The 20,534-nt window shown below is 44.5% G+C and overlaps 5 protein-coding genes and 2 pseudogenes across 8 annotated transcripts in view; 5 read left to right on the top strand and 2 right to left on the bottom strand.

Moving 5' to 3' along the window:
- LOC144696921 (uncharacterized) overlaps nucleotides 1-7,312 on the bottom strand; it is a 36,207-nt pseudogene extending 28,895 nt beyond the window's left edge. Inside the window, exon 1 of the transcript XR_013580281.1 lies at nucleotides 6,308-7,312. The product of XR_013580281.1 is annotated as an uncharacterized LOC144696921 (transcript). The remainder of the gene's footprint in view (nucleotides 1-6,307) is intronic.
- Nucleotides 1-20,534, top strand: part of LOC144697263 (uncharacterized) — a 330,696-nt gene that overhangs the window by 227,248 nt on the left and 82,914 nt on the right. The window lies entirely within an intron of this gene.
- Nucleotides 1-20,534, top strand: part of LOC144697287 (uncharacterized) — a 685,032-nt gene that overhangs the window by 629,546 nt on the left and 34,952 nt on the right. The window lies entirely within an intron of this gene.
- Nucleotides 1-20,534, bottom strand: part of LOC144697957 (uncharacterized) — a 375,283-nt pseudogene that overhangs the window by 322,865 nt on the left and 31,884 nt on the right. The window lies entirely within an intron of this gene.
- Nucleotides 1-20,534, top strand: part of LOC144697393 (uncharacterized) — a 131,522-nt gene that overhangs the window by 106,082 nt on the left and 4,906 nt on the right. The gene's annotated exons all lie outside the window — the stretch shown is intronic.
- LOC144697238 (uncharacterized) lies at nucleotides 1,380-3,816 on the top strand. The gene has a single exon (XM_078569161.1). It carries the CDS (start codon nucleotides 1,731-1,733, stop codon nucleotides 2,319-2,321), a length of 591 nt encoding a protein of 196 aa, XP_078425287.1. The 5' UTR covers nucleotides 1,380-1,730; the 3' UTR covers nucleotides 2,322-3,816.
- Nucleotides 14,333-17,075, top strand: LOC144697084 (uncharacterized). Its single transcript, XM_078568900.1, has 2 exons — nucleotides 14,333-14,389; nucleotides 15,581-17,075. Exon 2 carries the CDS (start codon nucleotides 15,928-15,930, stop codon nucleotides 16,852-16,854), a length of 927 nt encoding a protein of 308 aa, XP_078425026.1. The 5' UTR covers nucleotides 14,333-14,389; nucleotides 15,581-15,927; the 3' UTR covers nucleotides 16,855-17,075.

The following is a 20,534-nucleotide window of genomic DNA, read 5'->3' as shown; positions in this document are numbered from 1 at the left end:
AAATCCAGGGAGGGTGAAGACTCTGGAAATGTTGGCCCAGGTCTCTCTCTCTTAAAGATATTGACATCCTTTGCTCCCTCAGCTTGACACATTTATTTGTCTGGCTAAAAGGATGGCCTCTTTCCTTATGTTCACAATTAAAGGGGTGATTTTCCCAGGAGATGGCTAACATTTAAGGGCACAGTAAATTAATATAGGACAGAGATATCTCACACACAATCTCAGTGCAGAAGAGACCCTTCGGCCCATTGAATCTGCACCGACATGAGAAACACCTGACCTACCTACCTAATCCCATTTACCAGCATTTGGCCCAAAGCCTTGAATGTTATGACGTGCCAAGTGCTCATCCAGGTATTTTTTAAAGGATGTGAGGCAACCGGCCTCCACCCTCCCAGACAGTGCATTCCAGACCGTCACCACCCTCTGGGTAAAAAAGTTTTCCCTCACATCCTCCCTAAACCTCCTGCCCCTCACCTTGAACTTATGTCCCCTTGTGACTAACCCCTCAACTCAGGGGAACAGCTGCTCCCTATCCATGCCCCTCATAATCTTGTACACCTCGATCAGGTCACCCCTCAGTCTTCTCTGCTCCAACGAAAACAACCCAAGTCTATCCAACCTCTCTTCATAACTTAAATGTTTCATCCCAGGCAACATCCTGTTGAATCTCCTGTGCACCCCCTCCAGTGCAATCACATCCTTCCTATAATGTGGTGACCAGAACTGCACACAGTACTCCAGCTGTGCCCTCACCAACATTCTGTGCAACTCAAACATGACCTCCCTACTTTTGTAGTATATGTCTGGTGTTGTTATATGGTACATTTAAGATATATTATTAATGGTTCAGGAATAAAGTACATTTATTATTATTTCTAGTCTTAATATATGTAGGTACGTACATATTCAATATATTTTTGGCTGTGTCATCAAGTTCATTTATTATTTCTAGTCTTGTAATATACTACTGTAGCTACCTTATATATTTCCAGCCTTACATTCATTACAACACAGAAAAAGTCCATTTGGCAACTTAAGTCCAAGATCGTGACCATGCGCTACATAAATAAAGTTCTTCCTCACATTGTCCCTGTATCTCTCACCAGTAAATATACTCCTATGAGGATTTTCAAGTCTTGGACAGGAATCGGTGAGCATGCGTCTTTTGATGAGCATGAATCGGCACCAGGAGAATTGGGAGGGTGTACATCAGGTGCAGCAGAGTGAGAATGGAGGGAGAGTGTGTGGGATGGAGATTTTAAGCTTTTGGGGAATGAGAGAGGAAAGAATGTTCCGCACAGACTTGAAATGTTGTTTCTGAATTTCTATCCTGTACTGACAGTGATGAATTTTGTAAACTCCTTTTACAGTATATCAGAAGGGGACGATTTGCGGACAGAAATCTCATGTAAACATCACATCAAGATCTGATAGAGCAACCCATTTCATCAGGACCTGAATACCACCAGCCTTTGAATCTCGAAGGAGAAATGCTTGTCTGCTCTGTCAGCCTCAATCAGTTTTAAACGTCTGTGTGACTGGAAAAGCACCGAGACACACACACCCGAGTGAGAGTGTTTCCAGTGCACTGACTGTGAAAAGAGCTTTCGCCAGTCACAGAGACTAAAAAAAAAAATCACCATTCACAAGTGAGGAGAGACATTGTACATGTTCTGTGCGTGAACGAGGCTTCGACTGACTGTTGGACCTGGAGAGACACCTGCACCATGGAGAAACCGTGGAAATGCGGGGACTGTGGGAAGGGATTCAGATGCCCATCTGAGCTGGAAATTCATAGACGCAGTCACACCGGAGAGAGGCCATTCACCTGCTCTGTGTGTGGAAAGGGTTTCAGTCATTTATCCAACATAATGTCGCACAACCTAGTTCACACCGGTGAGAGACCATTCACCTGCTCTGAGTGTGGGAAGGGATTCAGATCCCCATCTAAGCTGAAGATTCACCGACGCACTCACACTGGTGAGAGGCCATTCACCTGCTCTGAGTGCGGGAAGGGATTCACTCAGTTATCAAACCTGCAGACACACCGACGAGTTCACACTGGGGAGAGACCATTCACCTGCTCTGAGTGTGGGAAGGCATTCAGTGATTCATCTGGCCTGCGGACACATCAGCGAGTTCACACCGGGGAGAGGCCGTTCACCTGCTCTGAGTGTGGGAAGGGATTTAGAGATTCATCCAGCCTGCTGACTCACCAGCGAGTTCACACAGGGGAAAGGCCATTCATCTGCCCTGTGTGTGGGAAGGGCTTCAATCAGTCAAGCAACCTCCTGCGACACCAACGAGTTCACAAGTGATTACAGGAGTTGGATTCTGCTGTTATTGCTGCTGTTAATCACATCCAGGACTGAAACATGTTCATTCTGACACTTGGTGAAATGGGAGGGTCAGTGGGTTTCTTTCTGCTGGACTGGCCGGTCTCACAACTTTGCTTCCAATGGGCTGATGCTCTTTGAGCCTGGGAGTGCACATTTTCCACTGAAATAATCCACAAAAGCTGATGAAGTACATTTATTTTATCCTAGACAGTAACTAATGCTTTTCTTACGACTGGAGGTAGATCTAAAATAAACACATTTGTCTCTGTTCCATTGAGTCTACAGCACAGGGCCAGGCCAGTTGGCTCAATTGGTCTCTGTCAGTATTTATGCTCCACATGAGCCTCCACCCACTCCTCTTCATCTCCCCCCATCAGCATATCCTTCTATTCCTTTATCCCTCATTTATGTATCTAGCTTCCCCTTAAATGTATTCATGCTGTTTACCTCAACCACTCGCTGTGGTAGCGAGTTCCACATTCCCGCCACTTGCTGGGTAAAGAGGTTTCTCATGAAATCCCTATTGGTTTATTGATCCCCTTCATCATCTTAAAGACTTCCATCAGGTCACTCTTCAGTCTTTTCTTTTCTAGACAAAAGCAGCCCCAGCCTTTCCTGAGGGTTAAATGCTCTGGTTCTGGAATTATTCTTGTGAATCTTTGTTGCCCCTTCTCCAGTGCCTCTATTTCCTGTTTCTAAATGGAGATGACAAATGTTGACAGTACTCCCAGTGTAGTCTAACCATGGTTCAAAACAAGTTGAACATAACCTCCCTGCTCTTCAATTCTATCCCTCTAGAATGCAACCTATATCTTGGCCCCACACATTTGGAAAGATGTGAAGTTCTTAGAGAGGGAGCAGAGGAGATTTACGAGAATGGCACCAGAGATGAGGGACTTCAGTTATTTGGAGAGATTGCAGTAGCTACAATTGTCCTCTTTAGATCATTGAGTCATTAGAGAAGAAAATGGGGCCATTCTGTCTATCGAGTCCATGGTGGCTCCATATAGAGCAAACCAGTCAATCCCATTGCTTCGTGGTATCCCCGTAGACTGGCAGCTTTATTTCCCTGTAGTGCCCATCCAATTTCGTTTCAATTTCGCTCATCTCCTCTGTTTCCACCACACTCAAAGGCAGCGATTTCCAGGACATTACCACTCGCTGTGTAAAAATATTCCTCCTCACATCCCCCCCTACATCTCCTGCTCAAAACCTTAAATCTCTGTCCCTCTTGTCCTTGTACTATCAGCGAATGGGAACAGCTTTTCTTTGTCCACCTTATCTAAACCTGTAATAATCTTGTACACCTCTGTCAAATCTCCCCTCAACCTCCTTTGCTCCAAGGAGAACAACCCCAGTTTGACATCAAAAATAAAATATGTTCATGCCTGACATCAAATGTGAATGTTGAATTTCTGTTTTGAAAATATTATGAATATATTGTACTGGACAGTAAAGGAATTGGAATAACTCACCTTGGGTGTCGTTCAGTGGAATATATCAATCTGGTTTCCACCTACATTCTAGTGAAAGGCAAGAAAGTGGAGATCAGATGAATAATTTAATATCTTATCTTGGAAATATTTGTTTCCTTTGACAATGATATTTTTTTAAAAAATACATTTGATAGCCTGGTGACCAGCTGAAATATCAGGACCATATAGGGAGGAATAAGCAAAGATCTCGAGGTCGACATCCATGTTTAAATTTTCATAAGAGCAGCTGAAAGTTCAGAATCTGTGACATGGTATTTGAATACCGGTGTGAGTGTGCAGATGTGATTTGTTACATGTGAAGCAATTAACATGTAAATTCCTGGTGAAATGCACTGAGGAATGGGTCCCAAACATACACAGCCACTTGACAAACAGCCTGACATCAAATGGTTAATGTGGCCAGAGGAATGAGACAACATTTTGACATCATCAAGGCACTGACATACACTCCAGAGAGAAACTGACTTTAAAACAGTCAGGAGAGAATTAAACACACTGGTCATGGTCACAAAGTGAGTAAAATTAAAGTAAAACAGATAAAATTATGGATTGGAACAATGAAGGGCTTGGGAGAAATAATACTGAGTGAGAACTGTCCACAAGTTGGACAGGGGTAAGGAGAGAGCTGGAGAATCTTTTACGTCCATGCTTCATCTGTTGCTTGAAGCTTATGTACTAGTAACCTGGAACTCATGGCGCTCCTTCAGGAGAAAAGATCGAGTAGATGTTACCCCAGGCGGGGCCAGAGCAGAACTGGAAAATAACGGAGTGAAATTGAGTGAGGGGTCGGAGAGAGAGTTCTCCTCCCCCTCAAGGTGTGGACTGTAAGAATCCTGGGGGAACCCCCTACTTCAGGTTTTCTTGCTAATTAGTGAACATTTAATTAAAAATTATGACAGGCTGTGCATTTATTTTTAATTTGATTGATAAACTTCTCCTGTTTTAATTCCTGTTGTGATTACTCTCTGGGAGAGGATGGTTGACAGGTGACAGGATGGGAAATTGTGGTTTGGGTCTTCATTGACTAAATGTTTTAGTGATCTGAAAGGTGTAAAAGGGGCCAAACTTCAGCAGAAATCTGGCAGAGCTGAGAACAGACGACTTGCTATGTGTGAACAGGGAGATGAACACCTCCCAGAGGACAGAGAAAACAAGAGTGCCTTGAATCCTAGACGACACCTGGGTGTCAAGGCCACCATGTTTTCACTGCTTGGCATGGGAATGCTGACTCCCTGTACCGGGGACAGAGCATGGGAAGCCAATTGTTTGAGAGTTTGACGTGGCTTGGGCGGGTACAGATGGTTCAATGACAGGTTTTGTAATTGGTCCGTTCAAATGTTAGCTCAGCAATGATTGGGTTAAATCAGTCTCCATAGACTTTGTGATGTAAAAAAGTATCAGAAGGGATTCCCCGAGCACAGAGATTTGTAGAGGTTTTACATATTGCATTGACTGGTGCCATGGCATCTGGGGCAGACCAGGGAGCATTTACGTGGAAATGGTGCTTCTACCCAGAGTGTAATGGTAATGCTGCTGCACTTTGATACTACTGCTCAGATATGAGCATGTGTCAGGTCTTATTTATACTGAATAAAATCTAACCACTGTCACCAATAAGGGATATCACTGTGAATCATTTCAGAGTTTGGAAAAGGGATAAAGAGTTAATTGACTCCCTGACCCCCATTTTCAAATATTGATGTGTCAAAAATAAATTCTCATCTCCCCCTCTGGCTCCTTTGCCAATTACCTTAGACTCACTTTCTGTTAAAGAGCCTGCCAACCCTTCTCACCCACTTTCCCTAAAGTGCATAAATCTAGTCATGAAAAGTCCAGAAAAATCAAATATTTTTACTGATAAAAGTTTATTAATGAAACAGAACATGGTTAAAAATCAAACAGAAAATTACTTGAGGATCAAAGACAACCAGAGTAAAAGGATGTGCACAATGTTCCGGACCCAAATGGTTTCTCTTTAATTCATCTGTCACCTGTTCGCTGCCGCTTTGTGGAACACCTCCGCTCAGTCCACAAGCATGACCCTGACCTTCCAGTTGCTGCCATTATAATTCACCACCTTGCTCTTATGCTCACATTTCTGTCCTTGGCCTGCTGCAATGTTCCCGAGAAGCCCAATACAAGCTGGACAAGCAGCATTTACTATCCAGGATAAAATAAATGTCCTTCATCAGCTTTTGTGGATAATTTCAGTGGAAATGTACACTCCCAGACTCAAAGAGCATCAGCCACTGGAAGCAAAGTCGTGAGACCTGCCAGTCCAGCAGAAAGAAATCCTCCGACCCTCCCACTTTACCAAATGACAGAATGAACATGGTTCAGTCCTGGATGTGATTAACAGCAGCAATAACAGCAGAATCCAAACCCTGCAATCACTTGTGAACTCGCTGGTGTCTCAGTAGGTGTGGTGACTGAGTGAATCCCTTCCCACACATGGAGCAGGCGAATGGCTTCTCCCCAGTGTGAATTCGCTGGTGTGTGAGGAGGGCAGATGAGTCACTGAATCCCTTCCCACACTCAGAGCAGGTGAATGGCTTCTCTCCAGTATGAACTCGCGGATGTTGCAGCAGGTGGGATAATCGAGTAAATCCCTTCCCACACATGGAGCAGGTGAACGGCCTCTCCCCAGTGTGAAATCGTTGGTGTGCCAACAAGTTACATGAATTACTGAATCCCTTCCTACACTCTCAGCAGGTGAATGGCCTCTCCCCAGTGTGAACTCGCTGGTGTGTCCCCAGGTTGGATGACGTGCTAAATCTCATCGCACAGCGAGAACAGCTGAATGGTCTTTCCTCAGTGTGAATGCGCTGGTGGACCCTCAGAACTGCAGCACTTTTGAAGCCACTGTCACAGTCAGAGCATTTAAAGGGTCTCTCACTGATGTGAGTGACATGGTGTCTCCGAAAGATGGATGACAGAGTGAATCGCTTCCCACACATGGAGCAGGTAAATGGCCTCTCCCCGGTGTGAACTTGCTTGTGTGACCGCAGGATGTATAAATCTCTGAATCCCTTCCCACACACAAAGCAGGTGAATGGCCTCTCCCCAGTGTGGCTGCGTCGATGAATCTCCAGCTTCGATGGGGTTTTGAATCCCTTCCCACAGTCCCCACATTTCCATGGTTTCTCCATGATGTGGATGCCCTTGTGTCTTCCCAGGTCTGACGGTCAGTTGAAGCCCTGTCCTCACACAGAACATGTCTGATGTCTCTCCTCAGTGTGAATGGTGCGATATTTTCTCAACTGAGTAACTGGTTAAAGCTCTTTCCACAGTCAGTGCACTGGCACACTTTCACTCGGGTGTGTGTGTGTGTCTTGCTGCTGTTCCAGTCACACGGATCTTTAGTACCTTTTGAAGCAGACAGAACAGGGAAACATTTCTCCATCCACATTGAAAAGCCAATGATATTCAGGTCCCGGTAAATCAAGTGACTCTGTCAGATTTGACATCCAATTTGGTTTGGTTTGTGACTTCTGTCTGCAATTCCTCCCCTTCTAGTATCCTGCAAAAGTAGTTTACAAATAGCATCAATGTCAGTACAGTTTAGAAATTCAGAACAGAGAAGTCTAGTTTCAGTGTATCATTCCTTCCTTTCTCATTTCCCCATTCCAGACACATTCTCTCCATTCTCACTCAGCAGTACCAAATATATGCCCTCCCAATTCTCCAGAAGGAGCGATCATTGCAGGTCGACAGATCCATGGTCACTGCTTCATGTCGTGGACACAGACATGAAAATGTTGATGCAGGCTGTAAATATGGATGGCGATGTGAGGATGAACTTCGTTCAGGAAGTGACTAGCCATGACCTGGAACTCGCTGCCTGGGCGGGTGGAGGTAGCAGAGGTGATCAATCATTTCAAATTGAAATTGGACAGGCACTTGAAGGAAATAAGCTTGCAGGGGAACGGGGATATAGAGGGGGAATGGGACTGACTGGATTGCTCTACAGTGAGTTGACATGGACTCAAGTTGCCAAATGGACTCTTTCTGTGCCGTAATGAGTCTGACAGGAAATATGTAACGTAGCTACAGTACTATATTACAAGACTATAAATAATATAAATGTACTTTATTACAGAACCATAAATAATATATCAAATAATTTATGCGCAGAATGAGAAAAGAAATGGAAAGGGGGAGAAAAGAAAGTGTTTTACTCACAGATGTTGGACACAGGAGGAAGTTTTAGTCTGTGTGAAGCTCAATCTTCATTCACGCAAAGCCCGCGCTCTGATTGGCTGGAGGACCAGAGTCCTTCCGGTCCTCCAACTCTTTCCAATGGTCAATCCCTCGCATGAAGACAATGGGGCAGCGGAAGCCTTCGCAGGCGTGGGAGACCCTCTGACTCTCAAGACGGAATGAGCGGTTGGCCAATGGGCAACGCCATTCACTGCACACGCGCAGCTTCCTCTCTCCCTTGGACATGCGCAGTCCCGGGCTGCCCACCCGCGTGGCGGATGGAGCGGTCTCCCCGGCGCGGGGGATTGTGGGAACTCATCCGGAGCCTAGTCTCCAAACTCCTGGGGCTGGTATGGAAAGTGGGGGTGGGGGGTGCAATGACCTCACCCTGACACAAAGTACATGTGGGTAGTCACTGGATTTGATTGTGTCGTCCTCTTGGCAAAACAGTTTGTTAACTTTAGTTGAAAAGATTTAGACACCTGGCTAATATAATGGGGAGGGCAATAGGTGAGTGTGAAACTGAACCCGAGAGTCAGCTCCTTCAGGGGAGGAGAACTGGGGAAGAAGGAGGAGGAGGATAGTGGGATGAATTAGTATTACAATCAATAGTTGGGAGGGAATGTCTGGGGGGCACAAAGGTATATAGTTTGAGAGGCAGAGTGGCATTGCCATTGGACTAGTATTGCAGAGACCCCGGGTAATACTCTGGGGACCCGGGTTAGAATCACACCACGGCAGATATTGAAATTTGAATTCAACAAAAACCAGGATTTAAAGGTCTAATGACTACCATAAAACCATTGCTGATTGTTGCAAAAACCCATTTGATTTGTTTCACTAATGCCCTCGAGATAAGGAAATCTGGCCGACACGTGACTCCAGACCCACAGCAGTCTGGTTGACTCTTAAATGCTCTCTGAACAAGGACAATTTGGGATGAGCCACCCACATCCCATTAACGATTGTAGAATATTCTATGACGTAATCATTATCTTGAACAAATCTTTTGTCAATTTTTGTTTCAAAATGTTCCTGTGAAAAACTTGGGACATGTTGTTACATTAAAGGTGCCATATAAATACAGGTTGTTCTGTTACTGAAGGCTGCCACTTGAACTCTCCACTGCCCCCAACTCCAAGACCCCGAAGATGAAAAGTCTGATCAACCATTTCATTCCCACAGCACAGCCCAGCCATTCTCAGTGAATATCCTGTTCTCAGGCTCCATTGTGATTCTGTCCCTGCTGTCTCACTGTGCTGAGCTCATGTGTGAACGAAGCATTTATGTCTTCAGATTTTTACTCTGAGAGTTTTAACCCATCCGGAGACGATGAATAGGCTGGGTCATTTCTCTCTTGTAAAGACAAGACTGAGGGCTATTGGAGGTTTTTTATAATTCTGAAAGGTTTTGATAAACACAGAAAATGTTTCCATTTGTAGGAGGAAGAGGAAAACGAGAGGCCATTGTATATCTAATCAGGAATTCAGGAGAAACTTATTTACCAGAGAGTGGTGAGAATGTGGAACTCGCTACCACAGGTAGTGATGGAGGTGAATAACACAGATACATTTAAGGGGAAGCTGGACACGCACATGGGGGAGAAATGAACAGAAGAATTCACTAATAGAGTGAGATAAGAAAGCATGGGAGGAGGCTCACGTGAATTATAAACCCTGGCATGGATTGGGTGGGCTGAATGACCTGTTTTTGTGCTGTATATTAAATGTAATTGAACCTGGTATTGCCTTTAACACTGACATAGTCCTTTCCGGGTTAAACAGAAACAGTTTCACTCACAGAAGAACATTTCAGCTCATTGTTTCTAGCCATTGTCCAATCACTGCCTCTTGTTATTCAGGTATCCACGTGAGGAGCCAAGGCATTCAATTCAACTGCAAACATCTCATGTGATTTGTTCCAATATGTCTTTCAAGAGCAAACATTTTGCAAATTGACTGAAATTTTTTTAATTCACTGATACCAGTGATTTCCCAAAACGATTATTATTTTTCAGCCAGTCTTTATCAAATTGGAGAGTCTGTTTCATCCAGGACAAACTGCCCACTTGATCAGCACCCCATCCATCATCTTGAACAGTCAATCCCTCCATCGCTGACACACTGTGGTTGCAGTGTGTACCATCTACAAGATACACTGCAGCAACTTGTCAGGCACCTTTTGACAGAACCTTCCAAATACAACCTCCACCAGCTCGAATGACAAGGGCAACAGGCACATGGGAATGGCATCAGTTGAAATTTCCCTCTGTGTGACACTCCTGACTTGGACCTATATTGCTCAGGATCTGTGCGTATGAATACCCCTGCAGCTCAGTAACTGTGTGTACTCAAACCCCAGTATTTCACAGTACAAACCACAGTATGTGTGGATGTAAACCCCTTTTGTTCAGAGTCTGTGTGTACGCAATCCTCTTTAGTTCATAGTCTGTGTGTACAGAAACTCCTTTAGTTCAGGGTTGGAGTGGACACAAACCCTTTTAGTTCATTGTCTGTGTACACAAACCCCTTTAGTTCAGGCCATGTGTGTATGTAAACTCCTTCAGTTCAGGGTCTGTGTGCACACAATCCTCTTTAGCTCAGGGTCCGTGGGTACACTAACCCCTTTAGTTCAGGGCCTGTGTGTATGTAAACCCTTTTAGTTCACGTTCTGTGTACACAAACCCCTTTATTTCAGGGCCTGTGTGAATGCAAACCCCTTTGGTTCTCTGAAAGAATTTATTATTAGGAAGGTAAAGTACAACGACATATTGGAACAATGGGGTTTACATTAGAAAGGGAGAAACATGTATAAAGGAAATGAGGTTATGTGTAAGGGAAAGGAATTCTAAAATCTAACAAGTGTGAAAAGCCTCCAGCCTCTATGTACCAAGCTGCTGCCTATACGAAATGAAACTAGGAGAATTCATTGTGAATATCCCTGACCAGGGTATCGTGTGACTTACCTGGGTCTGTTAAAATCCATTTTGTTTTTGTTGCCTTCACAGAGGTGTGACAAGGAGTCTGATTAATTCGTGGAGCTTAGAGTTATCATTGTAGTAATTTGTAGACCTATGTTTGTCCTTAAAGTTACTTATTTTATTAATAAATGTTGGTATGACATAGCAGTTGGTAAAGGCTGAGTTATTTAAAATCCCAGAGGGAAACTTTAAACAACTGTCATAACCTATATTTTCAATTGGTATGTTTTGAGTTGCAGCTCCATATTGAGGAATAAGACCACCAAGTCTAGAGAGGTTTTTATATCAAACTACATTAAATATTTATTAATTTACAACAAATTAAACACATGTACATGGCTACAAATTACTACGATCATAACTTTTTAACAAATTCCCAAATTAATCTCCACGAAGACAACAATAACCAATAGACTTAAACAGACATCAGGCAAAGCATTTTTCACTTTACGAAATCAAAATGAGGTTCCTTTCAATTTGTTCCTTCGCAGACACAGTGGCAGGCTTACGGGCTAAGATCTTCCATGCCTCTGACTCCCACGCAGGAAAATCTTCTGTCTTTCCCTAGCCTCTGCTTTGAATGAAAATTTACATTGTATCACCAGGCCCTTTGAACGCTACCTCCTCTAACAATTAATACTCTTTCATAGTACCAATTTTTTTTAGCAATATAAACATATTGCTTGGTGTCTCCTTGCTAGATGAAAGATTTCACTCCCAATCTTATTGTTTATTCAACAAAATGCAAACGTACTCTTTACCTTAACTTCCTTACTGTTTAACATCTCAAAACTACTACGCATCACAGCACCCAGACTAGCTAGCTTCAATCCAATTAAGACACACACACAGACACACCCACAGACCCTACCACAAGTCCAATTTAACATCATTTCCAATAACATTATACACATTAATATCTCTTCGTGACAATGTTTAATTTAGTTTTGTAAACAAAAACCTTTAAGACTCGGTGGACCCATTACCACCGAATTCAAAGCACACATCTCAAAATCAGAATATAAATTGCAAACCAGATGTGGCAGTTGTTTCAAGTTTCCGTCTGGGATTTGAGCAGCTGAGCATTTATGAGCTGCTGTGCCAAACATAAGCCTCATCTTTCTTCCCCCTGAACATATTCAAATTCCGATGAATGGATCTATGCTATTAGTCTCAACCGCCTGTGTGGGAGCAAGTTCCACATTCTCACCACTCACTGGGTGAAGAAATTTATTTTCTTAACTTTCTTCTTGCCCCTTTTAATTGTTGTCCAGTTTCTCAGCTGATCTGCTGACCCTGGAATGGGACAAAGGACAGAGGAAGAATGAGGCAACTGAGACTTCACATCACATCCCCGAACACCACGACTCAGTCAGCCTCATACTCTCGTCTCTGAGTCTGAAGGTCGTGAGTTCAAGTCCCCACTCTAATGACTCGAGTCCCCAAAATCCAGGGCTTTAGCTGTCAGGTTCCTAAGCTCTGGAATTTCCACCCTTAACCCCTCCATTTCTGTATCCTCCATTAAATCTCTGCTTAAAACCTACCTTTTCGCATCTCAGTGACATCAAGGACTTGACAAACTGTGTGCCCAAAACAAAGCTGATTTATTGGACATTTACCCAGGATATTAAACTCCAGCCCAGTTACAGGGATTATTAACATCAGCAGAAACAAACCCCAACTGTCAGAATGATCATGGTTCAGTCCTGGATGTGATTAGCAGCAGCAATAACAGCAGAATCCAGCCCCTGGAATCACTTGTGAACTCGCTGGTGTCTCAGCAAGTGGGATGAACGTGTGAATCCCTTTCCACACTCGGAACATTTAAACAGCCTCTTGCCAGCCTGAACTCGCTGCTGGACCAGCAGGTTGGCTGACTGAGTGACTCCATTCCCACATATGGAGCAGGTGAATGGCCTCTCTCTCTCCGCTGGGAGCTCACATGATGTAATAAAGCTCAATGAGGGACTGAATCCCTTCTCTTCTTCTTGAATCTGACCCACAGTGTCATGACCTGCACCATAGGTAGGGTAAGGAGGCAGATCCTGAGTCCACCACAGCTGGAACGGGCATCGATCCCCGTGCTGTTGGCACCAATCTGATCCACACCCAACCAGCCCCCCCGAGGAGTGTGAATTGCTGTGGCAACACACACTGTTACATGCAAGTTACAGTCATTCCAAACCCACGATCACTACCATTTGAAGGACAAGGGCAGCAGATAAACGGGAACACCACCACCTGGAAGTTCCCCTTCAAGTCACTCACCATCCGGATTTGGAAACATATCACCCTTCATTGTCTGTCTGGTCAAAACTCTGGAACTCCCTTCCTAACAGCACTGTGGGTGTACCTACAGTACATGGACTGCAGAAGTTCAAGAAGGCAGCTCACCACCACTTTCTCAAGGTCAACTAGGGATGGGCAATACATGCTGGCCTAGCAAGCGAAGCCCATGTCCCATGAATGAATTTTAAAAATCCATGGATATTGATGGCCGAGATTCCAATTTCTTTCCATTACATCACTGACCAGGAATCTCTCTGCCTTTTACCACCTGCCATGGGTGTGTGTTGAAAGGTTTTACAAGTTGATACTAAATTTGTTTGGCTGTATCATGAAGACACTTACCTTGGCCATTACGTCCTAGAGTGGGATTTGAATTAGGAGCTTTTTGTTAAGAAGCTGGAATACTACCCACGGCTCCACAAGACCGCTTGGGTTAGTTATTGCTCTCCCTAATATGTCATCCAGGTGTCTACATCTTTACAGAAAGAGAGTCACATTCTCGAAACGTTAACTCCGTTTCTCTCTCCACAGATGATTCCAGTCATGTTGAGTGTCTCCAGAACTTTCTCTTTTTATTTCAGTCTAAATCTTTACACATGAAGTTAACTGTTTTGCTAAGGGGCCGTCACAATCAAATCTACTCACATGTAATTTGTGTCAGGGTGGGGTCACTGCGCCCCTCACCCCCACTTTCCATCCCAGTCCCAGGAGTTTGGAGACTGGGATCTGGATGAGTAATGGCGCCTGCAGCGCTCACAATCCCCTGCGGTTTGGAAACTGCTCTATCCGCCGCGCGGGTGGGCGGCCCGGCACTGCGCATGTCCAAGGGAGAGGGGAAGCTGCGCATGTGCGGAGTATTTCGTTTCCCATTGGCCAAGCGCTCAGCTCATCATCGGCACAAAGGGTATGCTTGGCCCAGGAAGTTTTCCACTGCCCCATTGTCATAATGCGGGAGATTGACCAATGGGGAGCGTTGGAGGACCGGAAGGACTCTGCCCCTCCAGCCAATCAAGAGCGCGGGCTTTGTGTGAATGAAGATTGAGCTTCACACAGACTAAAACTTCCTCCTGTGTCCAACATCTGTGAGTAAAACACTTTCTTTTCTCCCCCTTTCCATTTCTTTTCTCATTCTGGGGGCAAATTGTTGACTTGCAGGAACTGAAGGGAAAGGAAGTGAATCCAGGGAGGGTGCAGACTCTGGAAAGGTGAGAGATGATGTTCTGACTGAACGAGATAAGTTGTAAGTTTTAGTTGATTTTAAACCCCACACCTCCCACTATTATTGTCTCCAGACCCCTCCTCTCCAACCTCCTCTCATATTGAAACCCAAACCCCGCTAACCTGCCCTCACAGTCACCAGCATCCCAACGCCACTCATCCCCCAGTCCTGAGGTTGAGGTGTCCCTTGTTTTGGTTCAGAGGAGTTGCACACTATGGACGATATAGTAACATAGGGCTTGGATATGCATAATATTATGATGGGGACATTTTAGATATATTATTTATGGTTCTGCAGTAAAGTTCATTTATTATTGTTCCTAGTCTTGTAATATACTACTGTGGCTACATAATGTGTTTCCAGTCATAGAGTCATTACGGCACAGAAGGAGTCTATTTGGTAACTCGAGTCCATGCTGACTCTCTGTGGAGCAATCCAGTCAGTTCCATTCCCCCACTGTATTCCCGTTCCCCTGCAAGTTTATTTCCTTCAAGTGCCCATCTGATTTAATTGTGAAATTATTGATTGTCTCTGCTCCCACCACCCTCGTAGACAGCGAGATCCAGGTCATCAGCATTCACTGTCGAAATAAAGTTCTCCTTAACAGACCCATCTGTCCCTAATCATGTAATGGAATACTGTATAGTAAGATCCAAAGGCTGCTTGACAATAAAGACAGAAACCGATTTTGACTTCTTCAAGCAGAATTTTATTCTAACACACACAGAATTCTACACATTGTCTCACCTGTTTCCTCTTTAGATACACCCAGTGAAGTACTTGTCAATTAAACTACAATTACAAACTGAAACACTCCTTGACTGTTCACTATTTCCTACCCTAACACTGTATTTAACACACATTTTTAGTGCAGTAATGTTGGGAGAATATTACATACAGCAGAGTGAGAATGGAGGGAGAGTGTGTTGGGGACGGCCATTTACAGCTTTTGGGGAACAAGAGAGGAAAGAATGTTCCATTGAAACTAGAATTGTCTGTTCTGAATTTCTACCCTGGACTGACAGTGATGATTTTTGTAAACTCCTTTTATTAGATATTAGAAGGGGAGGATTTGCAAACAGAAAGCTTAAAATGAACTTTACATCAAGGTCTGACAAAGTCACTCGATTCATCAGGACCTGAATATCATCAACCTTTGAATCTAGAAGGAGAAAGATTTGTCTGTTCTGTATGATATTAAACAACATTTTGACCAGAAAAGAACCAACACATAAACATACCCGAGTGAGAGTGTTCCAGTGCACTGACTGTGGAAAGAGCTTTAACCAGTGACACAATCTGAAAAAAACATCATGATTTGCAATGAGGAGAGACATTATACACATTATGTGTGTGGACAAGGCTTCAACTGATCATTGACCCTGAAGGGCCACAAGGACCATGGAGAAATCGTGGAAATGTGGGGACTGTGGGAAGGGATTCAAATCCCCATCTGAGCTGGAGATTCATCAACGCATTCACACTGGAAAGAGGCCGTTCACCTGCTCTGTGTGTGGGAAGGGATTCACTCATTCATCTACGCTACTGAGACACCAGCAAGTTCACACCGGGGAGAGGCCATTCTCCTACTCCGAGTGTGGGAAGGGATTCAGTGATTCATCCAACCTGCTGAGACACCAGCGAGTTCACACGGGGGAGAGGCCATTTACCTGTCCCGAGTGTAGGAAGGGATTCACTCATTCATCCGCTCTGCTGACACACCAGCGAGTTCACACCAGAGAGAGGCCGTTCTCCTGCTCCGAGTGTGAGAAAGGATTCAGTGATTCATCCAGCCTGCTGAGGCATCAGAGAGTTCACACTGGGGAGAGGCTGTTCACTTGCATCGATTGTGGGAAGGGATTCAGTAATTCAACCCACCTACAGACACACCAGCGAGTTCACACCGGGGAGAGGCCATTCACCTGCTCTGAATGTGGGATGGGATTCACTGATTCATCCAATCTGCTCAGGCACCAGAGAGTTCACACCGGGGAGAGGCCATTCACCTGCTTGAAGTGTGGGAAAGGATTCAGTAATTCATCCGACCTTAAAAAACACAAGCCAGTTCACACTGGGGAGAGACCTTTCACCTGTTCTGAGTGTGGGAAGGGATTTACTGTTTCATCCACCCTGCTGACACACCAGCGAGTTCACACCGGGGAGAGGCCGTTCAACTGCTCTATGTGTGGGAACGGATTCACTCAGTTATCCAATCTGCAGACACACAAGCGGGTTCACACTGGAGAGAGGCCATTCACCTGCTCTGTGTGTGGGAAGGGATTCACTCATTTATCAAGCCTGCTGAGACACCAGCGAGTTCACAGGTGATTCCAGGGGTTGGATTCTGCTGTCGTTGCTGTTGTTAATCACATCCAGGACTGAACCATGTTCATTCTGACACTTGTTGAAGTGGGAGGGTCAGAGGGTTTCTTTCTGCTGGACTGGCCGGTCTCACGACTTTGATTCCAGTGGGCTGATGCTGTTTGAGCCTGGGAGTGCACATTTCCACTGAAATGATCCACAAAAGCTAATGAAGGACATTTATTTTATCCTGGATAGTAAATAATGTTTTTCCTACCGCTACAGGTAGATCTGAAATAAATACTGAAAATGTTGGAAAAACTCAACAGGTCTGGCAGTATCTGTGTAGAGAGAAACAGAGTTAAAGTTTCGAGTCCAATATGACTCTTCCTCAGAATTTCAGAGAGGGAGAAATGTGATGGGTTTGATGCTGTTGAGAAAGGGGGGAGGGTCCGGTAGAACAAAAGGGAAAGTCAGGGATTGGTTAGAGGGCAGGCGAGATTAAATAACAAAAATATCAAGGAACAAAAGGCAAAGGGAGAGGTAATGGTTGTAGTAAAAAAACAAAGCATTGGTCCAGAGTTAGTGCTAATGGCAGAATAAAGATCAGCTCTGTCTGAAAGCAAAAACATGAAAACAAGATGTAGACTGGCACTTGGCAAAAAAAGAAATCAAAATTGAGGACAGAGTCAATGGTCTGAAGTTGTTAAACTCGATGTTGAGTCCAGAAGGCTGTTAAGTGCCTCATCGGAGGATGAGGTGCTGTTCGTCCAGCTTGTGTTGGGCTTCTCAGGAACATTGCAGCAGGCCGAGGACAGAAATGTGAGCCTGAGAGCAAGGTGGTGAATTATAATGGCAGCAACTGGAAGGTCAGGGTCATGCTTGTGGACTGAGCGGAGGTGTTCCACAAAGAGGGCAGCAAACAGGGGACAGATGAATTAAAGAGAAACCATTTGGGTCGAGAACATTGTGCACATCCTTTTACTCTGGTTGTCTTTGATCCTCAAGTAATTTTCTGTTTTTTTAACCATGCTCAATTTCATGAATAAATTTTTATCAGTAAAAATATTTAATTTTTCTGCACTTTTCATGATTAGATTTCTGCACTTTCGGGAAAGTGGGTGAGAGGGGTTGGCAGGCTCTTTAACAGAAAGTGAGTCCCTCTAAGGTAATTGGCAAAGGAGCCAGAGGGGGAGATGAGATTTTATTTTTTGACACAGCAAATTGTTCTGATCTGCCTGAAAGCAGATTCAATAGTATCTTTCCAAAGGGTAAATACTTGAAAGGGAAGAATTTGCAGGCCTGTGGGGAAAGAGCAGAGCAGTTGGACGAATCAGAGAGTCCTTTCAAAGAGATGGCAGGGGCACAATGGACAAATGGTCTCCTGCAGCCTGTGAATCTGAGCCTCCTGCTTTTGTGCAGGTTAAAAGGGACAGATTTCATTTCAGCCTCTTCCTCGTATCTGTATTTAAAGAGATGGGTTTCTGTTCAGATCTGAGTGACTGATACAACAATGTCTCCACTCCTCTGTATATTTAAACATTGAACAAAGCCTTGCATAGTCGATTGTAGCCAACAGCCTTCCTGTAGCTCTCACTGGACGCAGCAAGAAAGTGTTTGACTGCTTAACAATAGTGGCATCCCCTGAAAATAATTCAAACACCACAACAAAAACAACCTGCATTTATATAGCACCTTTAATGCAGTAAAACTTCCCAGGGAGCTTCACAGGTGCGATTATCAAACCAGATCTGACACTGAGCCACATAAGGAGATATTAGGTCAGGTGACCAAAAGCTCGGACAAAGAGGCAGGTTTTAAGGAGAGTCTGAAAGGAGGAAAGTGAGGGAGGGAATCGGAGAGGTTTAGGGAGGGAATTCCTGAGCTTGGGACACAAGCAGCTGAAGACACGGCCGCCAATGGTGGAGTGATTAAAATCAGGGATACCCCAGAATGAGAGGAGCACAGATATTTCAGAGGGTTGTATGGATGGAGGAGATTACAGAGATGGGGAGGGGTGAGATCATGGAGGAATTTGAAAAGAATGGGCCCGATTTTAACTCCCTCAAAATCCCATTCACTTCGGGCCCAAGGAGGAGAATTTTAAAATGGAGGCATTGCTTGAGTGGGAGCCAATGTCAGTCAGTGAGCACAGGGGGTGATAGGTGAACGGAGTCTGAGTGGGTACACTTTATTTGCAGATTAACAGAGTAAGCACTGTACTTGAATTAATGTTATTAATGGATGGAATTGAATCAATTAAGGGTCAGATTAACGATATCACAATAACACAGCATCAGCTCGGTCTGCTTAATACAGAACAGGGTTACATCCAGTGTCCAATATTAGAGGCGGCTGTGGCTGTTGGACGCCTAGTTTCACTGTCCAGCTGACAAGCCCACAGCTTCGGAGAACGGGTCTACCCAGGGTATGTTTCTAAAGCCTCCTCACAACACATTGCCTGGTTAGCTCCCAGCTGAGAGAATTCTTGCTGCGTTTCAGGATGCTCTCTTCCTTCTGGCTTGGTCAGTTGTGGGGGATCTGCCTCCTGCAGGGTTCACGTGTATGTTCATTGGGCTCTGGTTCCCCGGCCCCATCCCCACTCTAACCTCACCGGCTTCCATCTCTCATCGACCCAACCCTGTTCAGAGTGCAGCAAAGACAGGAGCACGAAGTGGAGGTGGAGATCAGCCATGAGCTGACTGAATGGCAGAGGAGGTCCCCTTCCTAATCTTCCCAGGCTGCGTGTTTTAATGGGGACTGGGACCTGTTCTAATGTTTGTCTCTCTCTCTCCTCTCAAAGATTTGACCGGGTTTACATAAAGCTTTCCCATCTCAGATACACATCAAACCCATTTCATCCCCATTTTATTGACCTGATCCAGGCTCGACTTGCTCATTAACTAAACCCCTTCTTACCTTCCAGGTCTGAATAATAAACAGCGGATGTGCCAGATTAAACTGGCTTTCCTTTGGGTCCCTCCCAGCTATTGGTCATCTTACCCAGATATCAAAATGAAATTGGATGAGCACTTGAGGGAAATAAACCTGCAGGAGTACAGGGTTAGAACTGGAGAATGGGACTAACTATATTGTTATAAAGAGGCTCAGGATGGACTTGATGGGTGGAATGGCCTCCTTCTCTGCCCTAATGACTCTCTGACTCCCGTTCTGATTCCTGTAGAGACCGATAACTTATTAAATGAAAGGAATCCCCATGACACCAATGGAAAGAAAACCAATGGACAAGATTTCACCTTTTAAAACTTTTACTGTAATAAATCAACTAAAATAAACACAAACATTAATTAACAGGCGATGGGTATTTCAATGAAAAGGGGAAATTTCACTTTAAATAGTCGATAGAACAAAGATACACCTCAGTTTGTTATAAACATCCACATTACTTCCTGCACACATGTTGCACCATGGGCAATCTCACAGTCTTTCCAATTGCCCTCCCTATGCCGGACCTCTCACTTCCCACTCAATGGATTTAGCCCTGGAGTCACTATTCGATCTGAGGTCCCGATATACGGTGAAAACCAATAAAGTGCAGGTCTACGAATGCTCTCTCTCTCTTGGGTCACAACAGTCCTGATGTCTCAGAATACCCAAAGGCTCCCTTCTTCAGCCCCTTTAAAACGCCTGGTTGGCTCTGGCAAAACTGAAATAGAAGCAAGGGGTCTTTTCCAATCCACAATCCC

Source organism: Cetorhinus maximus, chromosome 23 (genome assembly GCF_964194155.1).
Source record: "Cetorhinus maximus chromosome 23, sCetMax3.hap1.1, whole genome shotgun sequence".
In the NCBI taxonomy this organism is placed as follows: domain Eukaryota; kingdom Metazoa; phylum Chordata; class Chondrichthyes; order Lamniformes; family Cetorhinidae; genus Cetorhinus; species Cetorhinus maximus.
This window is presented reverse-complemented; position numbering and strand designations above follow the sequence as displayed.